General features: G+C 44.4%; 1 protein-coding gene across 2 annotated transcripts in view; it reads right to left on the bottom strand.

The window, feature by feature from the left end:
* CHN1 (chimerin 1) overlaps positions 1-17,168 on the bottom strand; it is a 130,328-nt gene that overhangs the window by 73,293 nt on the left and 39,867 nt on the right. For both annotated transcript variants that reach the window (XM_075609021.1, XM_075609022.1), the window contains exons 5-6: positions 11,801-11,832; positions 11,498-11,611 (exon numbers count right to left, since the gene is read on the bottom strand). In XM_075609021.1, the coding sequence (XP_075465136.1) occupies positions 11,498-11,611; positions 11,801-11,832 (146 nt within the window). The remainder of the gene's footprint in view (positions 1-11,497; positions 11,612-11,800; positions 11,833-17,168) is intronic.

Here is a 17,168-nt window from a genome sequence, read left to right as displayed (position 1 = left end):
GGGCAACTTCAGAAGAATTATATTTTTGTTTTGATAAAAAAAGAATTAGACTGTATAAGGCACATTGACTAACCTTTACAATCCCCTCAAAACGTTGCTTGGGAAACCACACACATTTTAATTACAAATATTAAATAAAGCATTTGATTCCACAGACCTTACTCTCATGGTTTCTGGTTCCTCCCATTAAAGTCATGTGGAAAGAGGTCAAAAGCATATGCATTTAGAAGAAGTAGGTATTACTGTAGTGTTAAAGCATAGAAACTAAAGTAGGTGGGCTGTGGCTATACAAGCACTTGCTGAACACACAGTTTCGTCACACACAGGGAGTAGCCAGAAACTCAACCCCCTCCCATGTCCAACTTTAAGAATGTAGTATTTACTCATAGGTATCCGATTTGAATAAAAAAAGCATCACGTAGATGTGATCCCTTAAAAGCTGCAGTCCAAGCAAAATCCTACAGGTGTTTTCTTTTAAAATAAATCAGTTCTGTACTATGAGAAAATATTTGTAGCATAAAAAAAATTCCTCTGTTCTAATGTAGCAAGCATTTTTGTTTCGATAGAAACCATTTACAAAGTCACACCCCCTTCCTCTTCTGAGACAGACTCTGGCTCTTGAGCCCTGCCCTCTCTCTAGCTGTGCACCAATTGTAACTAGTGCCTGCCTGGTCACATGATCTCCCACACAGAACTTTGCATCCGGGGTACTTTTGTGCAGCCCTAACAGTGAATTAAATAATCCCCGATTCGGCGATAGATTACAGAAGCACTGATCGATCGGCAATTTAGCTAATCACTTGTCAGTGTGCAGATTGTATTGATGCACATATTAAATGGAGCTTTTTTTTTAATGGCAGCTTGAACTGCAGCTTTAAACAGGTCACTGGAATTCCTTTACTTTGGTACTAGGAAAGATTGCCCCTTTAAGGGAATAAGCCCTAAAATCGTCTGGCATATCCACAACTTTGTAAATATGCTCTTATATCTCCATGTGCAGACAAGCTCAACATTAGATTGCAAGTTATACAAAGCACATGTAGCGCTGTGTTCACTGCAGAGCTATGGAAGGAAAAATATATTGTGCATTTTTTATTGTTTCAAAATATTTTTGTGGGAGAGGGGAGTCTGCGTTATCTCTTTTGTGTTTTACAATAGCTTCCACCTCTTTAGAAGAGATATGGCTGGTGATGGGAAACTTCCCTTTAATGTGATCAGTAAATCACATGACATTTCCAGAAAATACTCATTATTAAATTTGGCTTTGAATCCCAGGACAAGCTTAAAAATGAGACTAATGTCTCAAGGTGTCTTTCCTGGTTAAGTATTGTATAATGAAACAAAATGAATCCTACACATGGACAATCAGCTCTCAATTTAGAAAGGGTCATTTTATTGGTAAGGACTTCTGACTTCTTGTGAGATGCAGAATCCCCAAATGAAACATTGCTAGCGGAAACTTCTCTCATATCTACTGTTGTCCATTGGACAACTTGAATTACCAATAGCACTAGCAGACCATAGTTACCTTGTTAACCTTTATAGTGTCAGAAGTTCCCCAGCACCTGACTGCCACAGACTTTCTATGTGATAAATTCTGTATCAATTCCATGGCGATTCAGCCTGCAACATTAGGAAGATTAATACCCTCCTCTTCGCATTCAAATCTCCTGAATGCTGCGGACACAACCTCCCCTAGAAGAATGCAAGAAAGGATGATGCATGCTGGTCGTCATAAGGGCCACAGACAGACGTCATTAAAAAGAACCTAAAGTTTATCCATTCCACGCTTGCGTCATTCTGAAATTAGCACAAAAGCCTGCATGAACTTGCCTTCGTTTTGTTTGTATTGGCGTAGGTTTGTTTACAGTTTCAGGAGATCTGAACAGAAGAGGAGCAACTCATTTTCCATTCAGACCATAGCAGGAGGGATTTAGATTCACGGTATTACTGTAATAATAATCCTATAAACATGAAACCAGAAAGGACGTGGTACGTTGTGCATAGAACATTGTGGCACTCAAAAGCATAAAAAAATAAGTGCCACTAATTGATTATAGGTTGCAGATTAAATCAGAAGTGAACGGACAGCAAACAACCATTTATAAGAATCCTACAGAGATTATTTAAATGTCTTCTTGTCCGTGGAAGTCAGTAAACCAACAGTGTTGTACATTGCAGTATGAATACCTCCACCCCCTTTCTTACTTCTTTGCATTCTCTACAAGTTCAAGGACAACATGCATTCAAGCTACTGGTGTGTAAAAAACATATACTTTTTTTTTAGTATAGCTCACTTATAGTGCAGCAGAGAAAGACAAGCGCAAACGTCACTTGAAATAGTGCCAGGTGATATACAGCTCAATATAGAGTATATTAATGAATAATCAGCATTTTTAAATGTCCTGCCATTACAACCAGTGGTACATCAGTGCATTCCTTTTTGAATTTGTCCAAAATACACAATTCTGCAAATTAGACTAAGCATGGTAGTCCAGGTTTAAGATAAATCCATACCAGTCTAGTATTCCACCCAAAAATATGAAGACTCTTTTCACACAGAACCAAAACATACATCCAAAGTAGAAGAGGTTTTGCTACACACTGCCTTGTTCATAGCCCTTTTCAGAGAATCAAAGTGTTTGATTAGCATGTAAAAATGTACAAATGTTCTGCTAACAGTCACCAGAGATTTAAATCTACTAAATAGGTTTATTTATACGAATATTTAGCCTGTCCAGAAAAGAATGACCATCTAGAACAGTTCAGCTTTGTCCATATTTACACTTACGCTGTATATATAAAAGCTATCCTTCAAAACATGTTTTTATGTGCATTATTCACACTTACCATATTTGAAGGAGTGAAACAGCCAGCATCTTACCAGCGCTGCCTAGCAATGCAATTACTAAAGACACTGTTGCTAATGACAATCATTTCACAAATCATGGAAACGCATTGTGCTTAAATCCTTTTTCCCCATTCCCTTTTTACCCACCAAATTTCCTGCAAATACTGACACACATTAATGGCTTTAACTGCTAAGGACCTGTAGAGCTTTGTATAAAAAATAAAAAAAAAGTGAATAAAGGTGATCTGCTATTAGTCAGAAAAGAGAACATCTTGATTTAAAAAAAGAGCATCAGAAGAGAGGAGGCAGTTTGTTGCTATACTGTTGCTCCAGCCAGAAATTATCTGAATGTATACCAATGCAGAGTTATTATGTATTTAAAGGACCCACCGATCCTGATTCAAAGTAGCAAACCCCCATGCAAACTGGTTTATTTTTCTTATCTGGTTCAGGTGTCTCCAGGAGCATTAGCAGACTGTTTTAGCTACAGGAGTCTGTTGGACATGCAGCCATTTGCTCCAATAGGTCACTTACAGACACATATGTATGTAGATATGCTCACGTATATATGTGAAGCTTGGACCCTAAAATGCAAAGATAATTCAGAAGCTTCAGACCAACGCAAAGAAGCAAGTATGCTGGGTATTATCCTTAGAGACAGGAAAAAGAATGAATGGATTCCAAACCAAACAAGAGTCTGACATCATCACAAGGGTGAAGAAATTAAAATGGCCGTATGCCCGATATATTGCAAGAAATGACCATCGTTGGACAAAGATTTTACTCAAAATTGATTCCAAGAGATTAAAAGACCAAGACGATGAGCAAAAGTAAAAAGGAAGGTTGAAATCAGAACATTTGTTGGTGCAACGTGGATGAGAGGCTTGCAACCCCAGTATCTGGAAGATCGTTTGTGGGCCTTCATCCAGCTGTGGATTTACAAGGGTTGAAGATGAAGATGTATGTCGTTTTCCTAGTTCTATGATTTCATATTAAATGCACACTGCACCACAATTCATAATCCAATTCATAATCCCTGTAAATGTACGTTTTCATGCCAGGTTAAATCTGTGTAGGTGTAATATAAAGCATAGATTAGTGGGACCGCATCACCATGTTTAACAAGAGAATTGAGTGAAGTGAAAGGTGCTCTGGAGGATAAGGTTATAGTATTGACAGTTTTGATCAAAGAATCAAACTTTGTAGTAATAACTACAGGGCAATTTCAGTCCACTTTAGACTATCTCAGGATTGAGTGCTCATTAGAGGGGGAACCTTTCTGATCACCTTTGATCAAAACTGTCAATACTAGGTGTAATATATCAAGAAAGGAGCCAACATTACGGTTTGTACATTGTCATATGTAAATATTACATTCCAATATATATTTCTATCAACAGGTAGAAAGAAATTGTGCGTTTGTTTGTGTCAATAAACCCAACACACACACACACACACACACACACACACACACACACACACACACACACACACACACACACACACACACACACGGCTGAAAAGGCTATAGTTTTTTGGGAGAGGCAATTTGTTGGTGCGAGTTTGTCTCACCTTTTTTGTAGCAGGCCCCCTCCTATAGCGTCCTGCCATTATCGCGACGCGTCATCACATGTCGAGTTGCCATGACAATGCGGCATCACATGCTGCCGTGATGTCTGTCGCCATGACAATGAACCATCGTACGCTGAGGAGCAGGGCCACCTACAGGCGGCAAAAAGCTAAATGCGCGTATATATACACATATACACACGCACACACTATATATGACTGGGATCTCACCAATATCTGCTTTATCTTCGTGTGTGCATTCCCTATATATGTGTATATCTATATAGGACACAAGATATATGACTGCAAACCTACAATAGGTGCTGTATTTTAGTCTTACAATGTATTTAATGTGAATTCTAACAAAGCACATCAGATCAGACCTTGCAGCAGCTATGTGTGGGAGGAAGGGGTGTGGTTACCAAAGCTCTGCACGGATTGGCTGCTGTCATGGCATTTTACATAAGGGCGTCTGGGAATTTTAATTGATCTATAAATACTATACTATTGGAAGAGGCGCAGTATTACACTCCCAGAAGCCCCTGAAGGGACATCACATGACAAGCAGCCTGAAACTGCAGGCGCCAGGGTGGCCATATGCCTGGGATTTTTACATGTATGTACGTATGATTATCCTAAGCCCTTGTCGATCCACTGCTGGATGAAGGCCTCTCCCCCAATGATCTCCCAGCTACTGCGGTTTCAAGCCTCTCTTCTGCAAGTTGCTCCAACAAATTTTCTGATTTCCTCCTCCCATCTTACTTTTGGTTGTCGTCTTGCTCTTTTGATATCCCTTGGAATCTTATATTATCTTTGTCCCAACGATGGGCATTTCTTTTTGCAATATGTCCAGCCCAATGTCATTTTAATTTCTTCACCCTTGTGATGGTGTCACAGACTACTATGGTTTCGAACCCATTCACTCTTTTCCCCCCGTCTCCTTGATTATCCAGTATACAACGCTTCATACTTCATTAAAATGTCTGAAGCTTCTGATTTATCTTTGCATTTAGGGTCTAGCCATCACATTCATACGTGAGCACAGCAGAATACACTGGTTGAACACTTTCCTCTTGAGACCCAGTAAAATGTTCATTTGCAAGATTGTCAGATTGTCTTGATTCTTCCAAATGTGCTCCATTCCATCTTCATTCATCTACTGATTTCATTTGAAAGGTTCCCATACATTGACACTTGCTGGATAAGGTTGACATAGACTTCGACTTCTTCTAGTTCTATTCCATTTATTTTGAGGTTTGTAGAGTTTAAACGTTTGTTGAACATCACTTTGCTCTTGCTTACATTCATATGGAGTCCCACCTTCTTACTTGCTTCAGTGAGTTCTGATTTGTTGCTGGAGGTCCTCACACACACACACAAAACAAGATTGACTCTGGCTTTCTCAAAAGTAGACTTTTATAGATTTAAAGGTTTTTTGGAGTGCATTAGAAAAAGCGATTGGTATCAACAGCTGATATTAGGGCTAGCTGACTAGTTGGAATTACGGAAATCATATTGTATTATACAGAAGCTTGATAATTCTCTGGGATGGGTTTATTAACAAACTGATTCTTTAATGACAAAGTGAGCACACAAGGTTTTTCAACCAAATGAGGGGGCATTAAGATGTTTTCTAAACTATGAAAGAAGTTATGGCATTTTAAAGTACCTATTATTATTAGACTCCACTTAAGACAGACCACATAAGCTAAAATCAGATTTACCAGAAATCAGTGGTGGGGCCGTAGTATATATTTTCCTAGATTAAGATACTGATACATAATTTCACGGAAATATGTCCCACATGTGGGCTATTGGCTATAAATATCCCAGAAGATGTAGGTCTTTATTTATATAGCACCATCTACAGTATGTACATAGTGCTTCACAGCAGTAATACACGACATAGTAATAACACATAATGGGAATAAGCGCTTGAGACAAAAGTAACATTAGGAAAAAGGGATCCCAGCCCAAAGAGCTTACAATCTAAGTGGTAAGTAGGAAGAATGTAGAGACAGTAGGAGGGTGTTCTGGTAAGTGCGTCTGCAAGGGGCCAGGGTTGATGTATGAGGTGTATAGTATCAGCCACAGGAGCTACCCATTTGTAAAGAGGTGTGTTTAAAGATGGGTCTAAAAGGTGGAGGGAGAGGGTGCTAGTCAGATATTGATGGGGAATGGCATTCCACAGGTGTAGGACAGCGAGTGAGAAAGGTTTTAGGCGGGAGAGGGTTTTAGATACAAGGGGTAGAGAAAATACATCCTTGAGCAGAACACAAGAGTCGGGACGGTGTATATTGGAGAAATTAGGCCTGAGATGTAAAAAGGGGCAGAAGAGAGTATAGCCTTAAAAATGAGGAGGAGATATTTCTGTGTAATAAGGGATTTGTGGAAAGGAAAGGGGAGCGCAACTTGTTCAGTGGTAGATATGTGGAATGAAAAAAATTATACAATAGTGCAACACAGTCTCTGTAGGAAATACTTCAAACTCAGTTGATCTCTATAAATTCAGAACTCACATTCTTTCATAAGTAAACGAGCATGTAACCCAAACTGATGTGGGTAGTGTGGAAATTCGTGCAGGTTCTCTTTCTCTCTATCTCTCAGGGTTCTTGGGGATACTTTGATTCTCTCAGTTTGCCAAGGTATCAGCCATATATATGGGAGAATGGAAAGCCAGACATACTGCTGCGGCACAGTTTATTCGAGCATTTGCCCGTTCTGTGCCGCAGCAGTAGCCTGGCGCGCGCCCGAGTGTAACGGGCGCGCGCCGAAGCAGCGGAAGAGCGCCATCCGATCGGGGCGCTCTCCCTCCCACTGCCGGGTCCGCCGGGTCCCCCGGAACCCCCTGCCGCCGTCCCGCAGATCGCGGGACACCAGGGCTCCCTCGGGGAGCCCTGGACGCGCGTGCAGGGGGCGCAGGCTCCCGAAGACGCGTGACCTAGCAAGCCGGGAAATCTCCCGGCTTGCGGATCTGGCCGCACTGCGATAAAGTGTGTCGCCAGTGTAGTGTGTACCGTACAAAAATGAACACTTTAATTGCTAAAAACCCATATAGGTGTATGCTTACATCAATAAAACTTGTACCAGACACATAGGAAAAGCGAACTCCGTGTCCCAATCCTCACCCCCTCTGCCAGACTCTCCCGTCGCGTCACTTCCGGTTCACCGGCGTCTCACTTCCGGTATCGCGGCACGGCTGGAATTCACCGAATGAAGGGGACTCTGAAGTGCAGGTGAGTGGCGACAGCAGGGCGCTTCCGACTCTACGCGTTTCGCTGTCATCGCTTCGTCAGGAGTCGCGATACCGGAAGTGAGACGCCGGTGAATTAAAGTTTTCATTTTTGTACGGTACACACTATGTCTGGCTTTCCATTCTCCCATATATATGGCTGATACCTTGGCAACCTGATGAATTATGTGAAATGCATTTTAAAAAATGCTACTACTTAATATAATAGGTATGATGCTGTATAATATGATTGAATTATTATAATCAGGGGTGCAGTATTACTTTGAAATGTTGTTGACAATTTTTAAGATACCCTTTGTGACATTGCACATTTATAAGATGAGCCAAATATAAAAATGATTAATGTAATAATAGTTTGGGCTCTTGTGACACTCTAATGCATTGCTTTCACATGTAAGTGATTATGTTGGTGCTTTTTTAGGCAATTTTTTACATGAAGGGGTTAATATGTTTACCCGTTTTCGCGGGCTTTTTAAGTTTAAATTTCCAGGCATGCACCACGTCTCCCCACTCCGAGACGAAGCCCTATCCTAGAGGGTGAAACGCGTAGAGGGGGAGATCGTGGTGTAGCCCCAGTGTGTGATGTGCAATAAAGTTTGTTGAAAATTATCCGGGAGTTTTTTCAAGTTTGTCATGCGCAGTTGCGCCGGAGCCCTACCATTTCCAGACATTTACAGAAGGCTGCACGCAGGAGCTATTGAGGAGAGCAGGTCCCAGACCGGAGACGAGATATAGGTATGGGTTTTTATTCCCCCTACTCCGGTTAACTCAGTGGCCACGCACAGCTCCCTCTTATTTAGCCCCATTGACTACTTTGAAACCATAGGTGTATTACTGACCACTGATGCGCTAGACAGTCTTGCCTTTGGACTGATACCTTGGCAACCTGAGAGAATTAAAGTATCCCCAAGAACCCTGAGAGATAGAGAGAAAGAGAACCTGCACGAATTTCCACACAACCTACATCAGTTTGGGTTACATGCTAGTTTACTTATGAAAGAATGTGAGTTCTGAATTTAGAGATCAACTGAGTTTGAAGTATTTCCTACAGACTGTGTTGCACTATTGTATCATTTTTTTCATTCCACATATCTACCACTGAACAAGTTGCGCTCCCCTTTCCTTTCCACAAGTTCCAGCAAGAGGGATTCCTGTGGACCATCCTTCTAAGGGTCTGAGCAGCATTTATTTTTATTTTCACATGTTGCACTTATTGGCTATTTATTTGCACAATATTGTTTTCACTGTTTAAGTCACCTTATACTTATCACTTGAATACCTCCTTAGAGCGCTGTTAGGGGTTTTCTCACTAATAATAAGTGATAAGGGATTTGTCAGGAAGCCAGGAGAGGGATTTCAGCAGGAGAGGAACCAAGGCAGATTTAGGAGAACATAAAGTGATTCTAGCAGCAGCATTAAGGATAGATTGAAGGTGGAGACAGTTGAGAGGAAGGAAGGCTGGACAGAAGAAGGTTACAATAGTTCAGATGAGAGGCAATGCTGCAAGCTAGGGGGTTTGGCCGTGACCACGTAGTCGCCGGGAGAACTCACCACCGGGACACAATCGCCACGCGTGATCTCAACGACGCAACATTTTTAAATGTCCTCGTTGCATCACGGAACATTTAAAGATGGCATTGTTGAGATCGCGAGGTGTCCCAGCGGTAGAGAGGTCGAGCAATATGAGCAGAGTGTAATGACCTTTGTCTTTGGCAGCATGGCCATTTAGCATTTAGCTATTTTAGCGAAGGCTGTCTCTGTGGAGTGAGCAGTGCGGAAGCCAGATTGTAGAGACTCTAAGAGAATAGGAGGTGAGAAAATGGAGCAAGTGAGAGATAACTAGGCGTTCAAGGAGTTTAGAGGCAAAAGGCAGCTGGGAGACAGGACGATAATTAGAGAAAGGTAGGGTCAAGCCTGCTGTTTGAGTAAGGGTATAAATGTATGTTTGAACGTGAAGGGAAAGATACCAGAGTAGAGGGAGGAGTTGAAAGTGTGTGTGTGTGTGTGCGTGCGTGCGTGTGTGTGTGTAGGGAATTCGAGGAGCAAGAGGTTTGAGGAGATTGGATGGGGTTGAGAGAGCAAGTGGTAGAGGGAGAAGAGGAGATCACCAGCATCCTCCTCTGTGACAGTAGAAAAAGAGTTAAGGAAGGCAGGAGGAGAGTTCGGCAAAGGTGTAGAATGTGAGGTGGATACAGAGGGGATGTATTGATGAATGGAATCCACCTTTGTCTTAAAATAGTCATTATAACTAAAAAACAAAAGACACCCTGTGGGCAGCACTCATTGTATGTAAAGATGAAATGGTGATAAACTTAAAATTAAAATACTTTAATTATATTTGGTTAAAATAAGTGTCAAGTTTGACACTTATTTTAACCAAATATAATTAAAGTATTTTAATTTTAAGTTTATCACCATTTCATCTTTACATACGAGTGCTGCCCACAGGGTGTCTTTTGTTTTTTAGTTATAATTCTGTTCTCTCCCCTTATTGCACCGTTGTCGATTTTACTTCATTAGAGGCTGATGCGAGGGTTTCCACCCCTTCCCCTTTCCCCATTGCTGTATCTTAAAATAGTCAGCAAAGTCCTTAGGTGAAATGGAAAGAACCAGGTAACAGAAAGTGGTCTGATTAGAGTCATAGACAGAGAAGAGGCACGTTAGACTTATGAAGAGAAGATCTTGCAAAAACATTACAGAATAAAAATCCCAAAATTATACAAAAAAAAAAAAAATTGTACAAGTACACATGTAAGTAATAGACCACTTTATAAACAAGAAGGTATCTCTGTGATGCGACATTAAAAAACAGGAAGGAGCAAATCAATGCGGAAACGAAAAAATAAATGCTTTCTTGAATGGTGACAAAAAATGCATTATTTAAAATGGATTAGATGAGGTAAGAGGAAGAGGTCACATGTTGCATTATGATGTCTCTTTCACATCAATTTTTCTTCAAATGTAAAAACACCAGTCCAACTGAAGAGCTTTCTGAGGTCTCCAAAGCTTAGTCTCTATAAAACTGTATCTACACTACCGACACACTTTATTGAAGTGTGGTCGGTACCGCAAGCCGGGAAATCTCCCGGCTTGCTAGTGGCCGCCCCTCGGCGTGCCGCGCGTCATAGACGCGCGGTCACGCGTCATCGGGAGCGTGCGCCCCCTGCACGCGTGTCCAGGGGCTCCCCGAGGGAGCCCTGGTGTCCCGCGATCGCGGGACAGCGGCAGGGGGTTCCGGGGGACCCGGCGGACCCGGCAGCGGTAGGGAGAGCGCCCCGATCGGAGGGCGCTCTTCCGCTGCTTCGGCGCGCGCCCGTCACACTCGGGCGCGCGCCAGGCTACTGCTGCGGCACAGAACGGGCAAATGCTCGAATAAACTGTGCCGCAGCAGTATGCAGAACGCCAATAAAAGGCATGACAACTTTTACATCTCAAGTCTAAGTAAAGGATTAAACTTTTGATTTACAGCAACAAGGCAGTTGCTGCAAATAAAAGAAGAAATAGAGCATTCCTGAAGTAAAGGTTTATACAAACAAAAACTGGATGACAAGTTCTTGTAGGTACAGCTCAACCCCCTTAGAACCCTGTGCTTGGGGTCCAAAGAATCACATCGTGTTATAAGCGGATCGCGTTAGAAATAATGTACAATTGTATGTATTGTACAATAAAGTATTTAAGATACCAATAATCGTGTTGTAAAATATTCCTAAATACAAAATTTGGGGGTCACGGTTACATCGCGTTATAAGCGGATTCGCGTTGTAACAGATTGCGTTATAATGGGGTTGAGCTGTATTTTTAAAAGTTAATATTTTGTTGCTCACCTTAACGCCAAAGTGTATGTTCCAGGCTGTCGCTGACTTTCACGAATTAGGTAACTTCCCTCTGCAACACTTAATAATTGGTCTGTTTCCTCTCTTGATATCATACCATGAAACCTGTAAAGAGGAAAACTCAATGAGATAAAAAATATATATATTAATCTCTGTCCATATTTTGTGACAAATCTCCCAAGTTTACACATTTACTGGATATTAATAGGGCATCATTAATGAACAGAAATATTGTACACATTACAAACATCCGTTGTTAAAACACCGTGCATATTAAGTGTGTATTTTACTCACTCTCTGCCATAATACTTCGGTCTGTTCTCCACCTACAACGCAAAAAAAATAATCAGAAAGTTACTGGAAAGCGTAAATAATCAAAATCAAGATTAACCTTTTAATCTTTGAAGTTAACGAGCAGCTATAAAGCAATTTGTACATATAGTCTAACAAATGTAACAATAAAAAATATTTGTTTTGTAAATAATGGAGAAATAGTTTGTATATACTATAGACTTGTATGTGACCAGCACAAACACAAAAGATACAGATTTTAAACTGTACAAGGTTATCTTGTGCCTACGGCCGTGATTATACCAGAATTGGCCGGCGTCGTTGAGAGCGGGTCAAAAACAAAATGCAGAAATCCAATTAAAGTCAACATACTGCTTGCGACGCGTGCGCAGCGTCAAACTACAAAGCGGCAGACAGGAGATTTTGTTTTTCAGGAGCGACGGCCGCATCACGTGAGCGGTTCAGCCAATGAGGGCGGACCGCTAACGGCCACGCCTCCCTGTCTCCTCCAGCTGACTCCTGAGTTCAGTTCAACATGCTGCTTTGCAGGATCGCAGAAGTGACGTTACCGGATAGCGCTGCCGCCCTGTCGGAGCTTGTATAATCACGGCCTAAAATTTCAAGACTGCAGAGGTCTCTTATCTGCTCAGCCGTCTTCGCCGGAGGAAAATTTCTCAGAAGCTTATGCACAACACAAGCTTCTGTTGGGGCCATTAAAAAGTATTGCAACCTATGAAGTATCTTACACTTTCTGGGACCAATGCAGCTAGCAGCACCCATCTAGAAGTGAAAGTAAATATACACATGGAGTAATTTTTCATCCATATACAAGCATCACTAGGATTGTGTTTCCTGCGCCCCCATTTTTTTTCCCTTATACTTCTGTACAGGGAAAGGGTCTGCTTTACCTAAAATAAGGCAAATGATGACCACTACTTATTTATTATATTAATATTACACTTGCCACGTTTGTTAATGTTTTGTATCAAAAGCGGTAGATGAGAATAAGGAATAGACAATAGAGCCCGATCGCAGACAAATACCATTTGCCTACCTTGACTATACATGTTCTTGTTCTATACCAGCTTGTGAAAGGTGGAAGTACTGCTAAGGTGTCCACACTGTTGAAAATAACCATGCACAAGGGAGTGCAGTCTTTGCCCTACCTTAGAGAAGCAATTTAAGAAGTGTTTTCTTCATTTTTTTTAAATACAGAATTGAAGTAGGGGGTCTCCAGAGCTGAACCCCATTCATTTCAGCTCCGAGGACTCCCTTCTAGAGGTACTTACCTCCATAGGGGGTGCCGGTAGCCACTCCAGGGTTCACAATATGGCTGCTTTTCAAAGCTGCCGGGCCCTGCTGGCCAATAGGAAGCCGTGACGTCATCAGGCGTTGCTTCCTATTGGCCCACGTGACGAGGAAGCTGAAAACGGCAGGAGATACTGACACTCCCTTCATAGGCAAGTATCTTCGCAAGCAGGGGGTCCGCGGAGTTTACATGAATTGGGTTCAGCTCCGGAGATACCCTGCTTCAATTCTTTATTAAAAAAATATGCAGGGGAGGAAAAATAAGAGGCAAAGAAGAAAGGATGGTGTCAAAAAATGCCAGATGGCTAGAGAGGAGACTAGAAACAGAGAATGGAATATATGCAGACGCTCAGACACTTTGCCTCTAGCAATGAAGGGGTTTTAAGATTTCCCAATAACCATCAAACCCCAAAAGCAATGACATCTTATTGAGAGATTTCTAAAATAGCCCGTCAGTTATGTCAGTTGTCAGGTCTGTTTCCTGTTTCTCTTGCGATCAGCTTTTTTTTTTTTTGTCACAAAATAAGAATTTTAAATTTTTTTCTTCATTTGTTGTTTTCCGCAACTATGTCAGATTTACCTGGGAAGTCAGCGCAGCCGGCACGTGACAATAATTGGCCTGTCATTGGCAGGTGACGGACTGCTATTTTGCATCCGGATGTCAATAAAGGTGCAGTATGAATGGGAGACTATATACCAACTCAATCTATGCTTTAATTTTTTTTTTTTAATGAAGTAATGGATTTAGTTACTTGATGAACAACTTAACTCTGTGATGCTAAATTTAGCAACATAGTGCTATAGCACATAAATATCACTGGTACACAGAGGTGATTAGGCTTCCAAGTTCAACAGCTCCAAATATTTTTTTTTTTTTAATATATAACTTCACATACAACCCATAAAAATTACACCCTAACACCATAAATAAATCAGTAATCCGAGAAAACATTCAGTGCCTTTAAACAGCTGTTGAAATTGCCCTCATGCGCTGAAAATGTCCTTTTTTTGTGTTTATAGCCACTGGAATGCAAAAAGGAAGTGTAAATGTAATACGAAAACAGATGCACAGCTGTATTTAAAACATCCAACCTTTTTGTTAACAACTCTGTCCACCATGCGAACGCCTACAGATATAAACATACACAAGAACAGCTTGAAGATGTGGTGAAAATAATCTTTGCAAAAGGTGAATGAACTTCCAACTTCCGAGCTAAAACATTTCTTCTATAAACTCCCACAAGCCTATATGTTTACGTTTCTTTTCCATATACAACACTTGTTATTCTACACAATACATACATTTCGTACGTTCGATCTTTCAACCCTTCACTCATTTTTTATTTGATTCACTATATTATATAGTATTGGGCCATTAAGAAGTAAGCTTCACTGACGTCATTAAGGCCTCTCTGTTTTTACTTTATTAGATGTCCTGTGACTCACTTGTTCCTCCCTTCTTCCTCTGGTCTGATCTTGTGTTACATACTGGGTATTAGATTCAACATTGTGGCTATTGATTAATAAAATTAACATCTCATGGAGGCAGCCATCTTACATGTGGCCCAAAGAAAAAAAATGTACCTGAATGCAGTTTAGCAGTTTTTTTTTTTTCCAAAATTTTTTATTAGGCATTTAGATAATTCACAGTATGCATGAAATAAACGATAATACAGCCTAATACAGATTTTCTCCTTTTGTTGGTTAGAGAAACCGGAAATAAAAGAGGAAAGCTCACCGCTCCCCTGACCCTCCATGGGCTATGTGGGGAGCGCGAGTATGGAAACAGAGAGTAAGAGTGGGAATAGGAAGGGGAGGGTGGGTGGGGGGGGGGGGGGGGATACCCATTGCTTCCCGTGTCCTCAGTCTATTTTCATTGGTGCCCCTGACCTGGTTTTCCTTTCTCTCTCTCTCTTTTTTTTTTTTTTTTTTTTTCCATATGTGGATTAGTGGCGTAGAGGTGCCATATGGGATAGCCACGGATCCCATGTTTTGTTAAAGGAGTCAGTGGATCTTTTCAAGAAGGCAGATAGTTTCTCCATATTCATCACCTCTTGCACCCTATTTTTAGGGGGGGGGGGAGGGGGGGGGGAGGGAGGGGGGGACGGAGGGGGGGGAGGGGGGAGGGGGGGGGGAAGGGGGGAGGGAGGGGGAAGGGGGGGGAGGGGGGGGGAAGGGGGGGAAGGGGGGGGGGAGGGGGGGGTAAGGGGGGGGAGGGAAGGGGGGGGGGGAGGGGGGGAAGGGGGGGGGAGGGGAGGGGGGGGGGGGAAGGGGGGGGAGGGGGGGGGGGGGAGGGGGGGGAGGGGGGGGGGGAGGGGGGGGAGGGGGGGAGGGAGGGGGGGACGGAGGGGGGGGGAGGGGGGAGGGGGGGGGGAAGGGGGGAGGGAGGGGGAAGGGGGGGGAGGGGGGGAAGGGGGGGGAAGGGGGGGGAGGGGGGGGAAGGGGGGGGAGGGGGGGGAAGGGGGGGGGAGGGGAGGGGGGGGAGGAGGGGGGAGGGGAGGGGGGGGAGGAGGGGGGGAGGGGGGGGAAGGGGGGGAGGAGGGGGGAGGGGAGGGGGGGGAGGAGGGGAGAGGGGAGGGGGGGGAGGAGGGGGGGAGGGGGGGGAGAGGGGAGAGGGGGGGAGGGGAGAGGGGGGGGGGAGGGGAGAGGGGGGGGGGAGGGGAGAGGGGGGGGGAGGGGAGAGGGGGGGGAGGGGAGAGGGGGGGGGAGGGGAGAGGGGGGGGGAGGGGAGAGGGGAGAGGGAGGAGGGTCTAGGTGCAATTAAAACATTTCAAATATTTCACTTCACATTTTTGTGTAACATAACTCTTATACAACTCTGCGCAGAAAACATATTTTATACAATTCTGTGACCATACAAGATAAGTTCGGCATTCTTTCGTATGTTTGTTTTCCCCTTAGTGTTTTTCCCTCTTATTTATCTTTGCGTTTATGTGAGGTACTAGGTAGGCTTGTAAGCAGGGGTAAGAGGGGGGGGGCCTAGGTGCGGCTCAAGCATTTCACATTTCTGTATAGCACAACTATTATGTAACTCTACACAGGGAGTATAGGGAGGGGAGGGGGGGGGAGGGAGAGGGGGAAGGGGGGGGAGGGAGGGGGGGGAAGGGGGGGGAGGGAGGGGGGGGGGAGGGGGGGGAAGGGGGGGGGAGGGAGGGGGGGGGAGGGAGGGGGGAGGGGGGGGGGAGGGAGGGGGGGGGAGGGGGGAGGGGGGGGGGGGAGGGAGGGGGGGGAGGGGGGGAGGGGGGGGAGGGGGGGAGGGGGGGGGAGGGAGGGGGGGGAGGGGGGGAGGGGGGGGAGGGAGGGGGGGGAAGGGGGGGGAGGGAGGGGGGGGAGTGGGGGTAGGGGGGGGGAGTGGGGGGAGGGGGGGGAGGGAGGGGAGGGGAAGGGGGGGGAGGGGAGGGAGGGGGGGGAAGGGGGGAGGGAGGGGGAAGGGGGGGAGGGGGGGGAAGGAGGGGGGGGGGGAAGGGGGGAAGGGGGGAAGGGGGGAAGGGGGGGAGGGAGGGAGGGGGGGAAGTGGGGAGGGGGGGGATGGAGGGGGGGGGATGGAGGGGGGGGGAGTGTGGGGGGAGGGGTGGAAAAGGGGGGGGGTATGCATGAGGAAGGGGGGAAGGGGGAGGGGGGGGGGGGGCGATTGCGTGTCTGGGTTACAGGGGGGGGGAAGGATAGAGGGGAAGCAAGGTGTTAATTGAGATATAACAGTTATATTATTTTAATCTACTCACGACCTCCGGATCATCACTATTAACTTATGATTTTAAGTTCTTTGATTCAGTCTGGGTGGCCCGTCTTCCTGGTATCCTAGCCGCCCCTAGTCCCACAGACTGGGGAGTCCTCTGTGGCAACGGGGTCCATGGATCTTTGGCGGAAAGGCTGGATGCCGACACCGACCCCCCCCCCCTCCCCCCAATCCAGAGCTCCGCTCCACGGGACCGGAGAAACCGGCAAAAGGAGGGGGAGGGAGATCATATTTAAAGCGGGACCGAAAAGCCGGAGATTGAGGCTGGTGGGGGCAAAACCGGGATCTAAATTCCTCTTATGCTCCGGAGTTAGAAGATCAGCGATC

This window comes from Ascaphus truei, chromosome 7 (assembly GCF_040206685.1).
Source record: "Ascaphus truei isolate aAscTru1 chromosome 7, aAscTru1.hap1, whole genome shotgun sequence".
Lineage (NCBI taxonomy): Eukaryota > Metazoa > Chordata > Amphibia > Anura > Ascaphidae > Ascaphus > Ascaphus truei.
The sequence above is the reverse complement of the archived record's forward strand: the minus strand, read 5'-3'. Positions and strand labels throughout refer to the sequence as shown.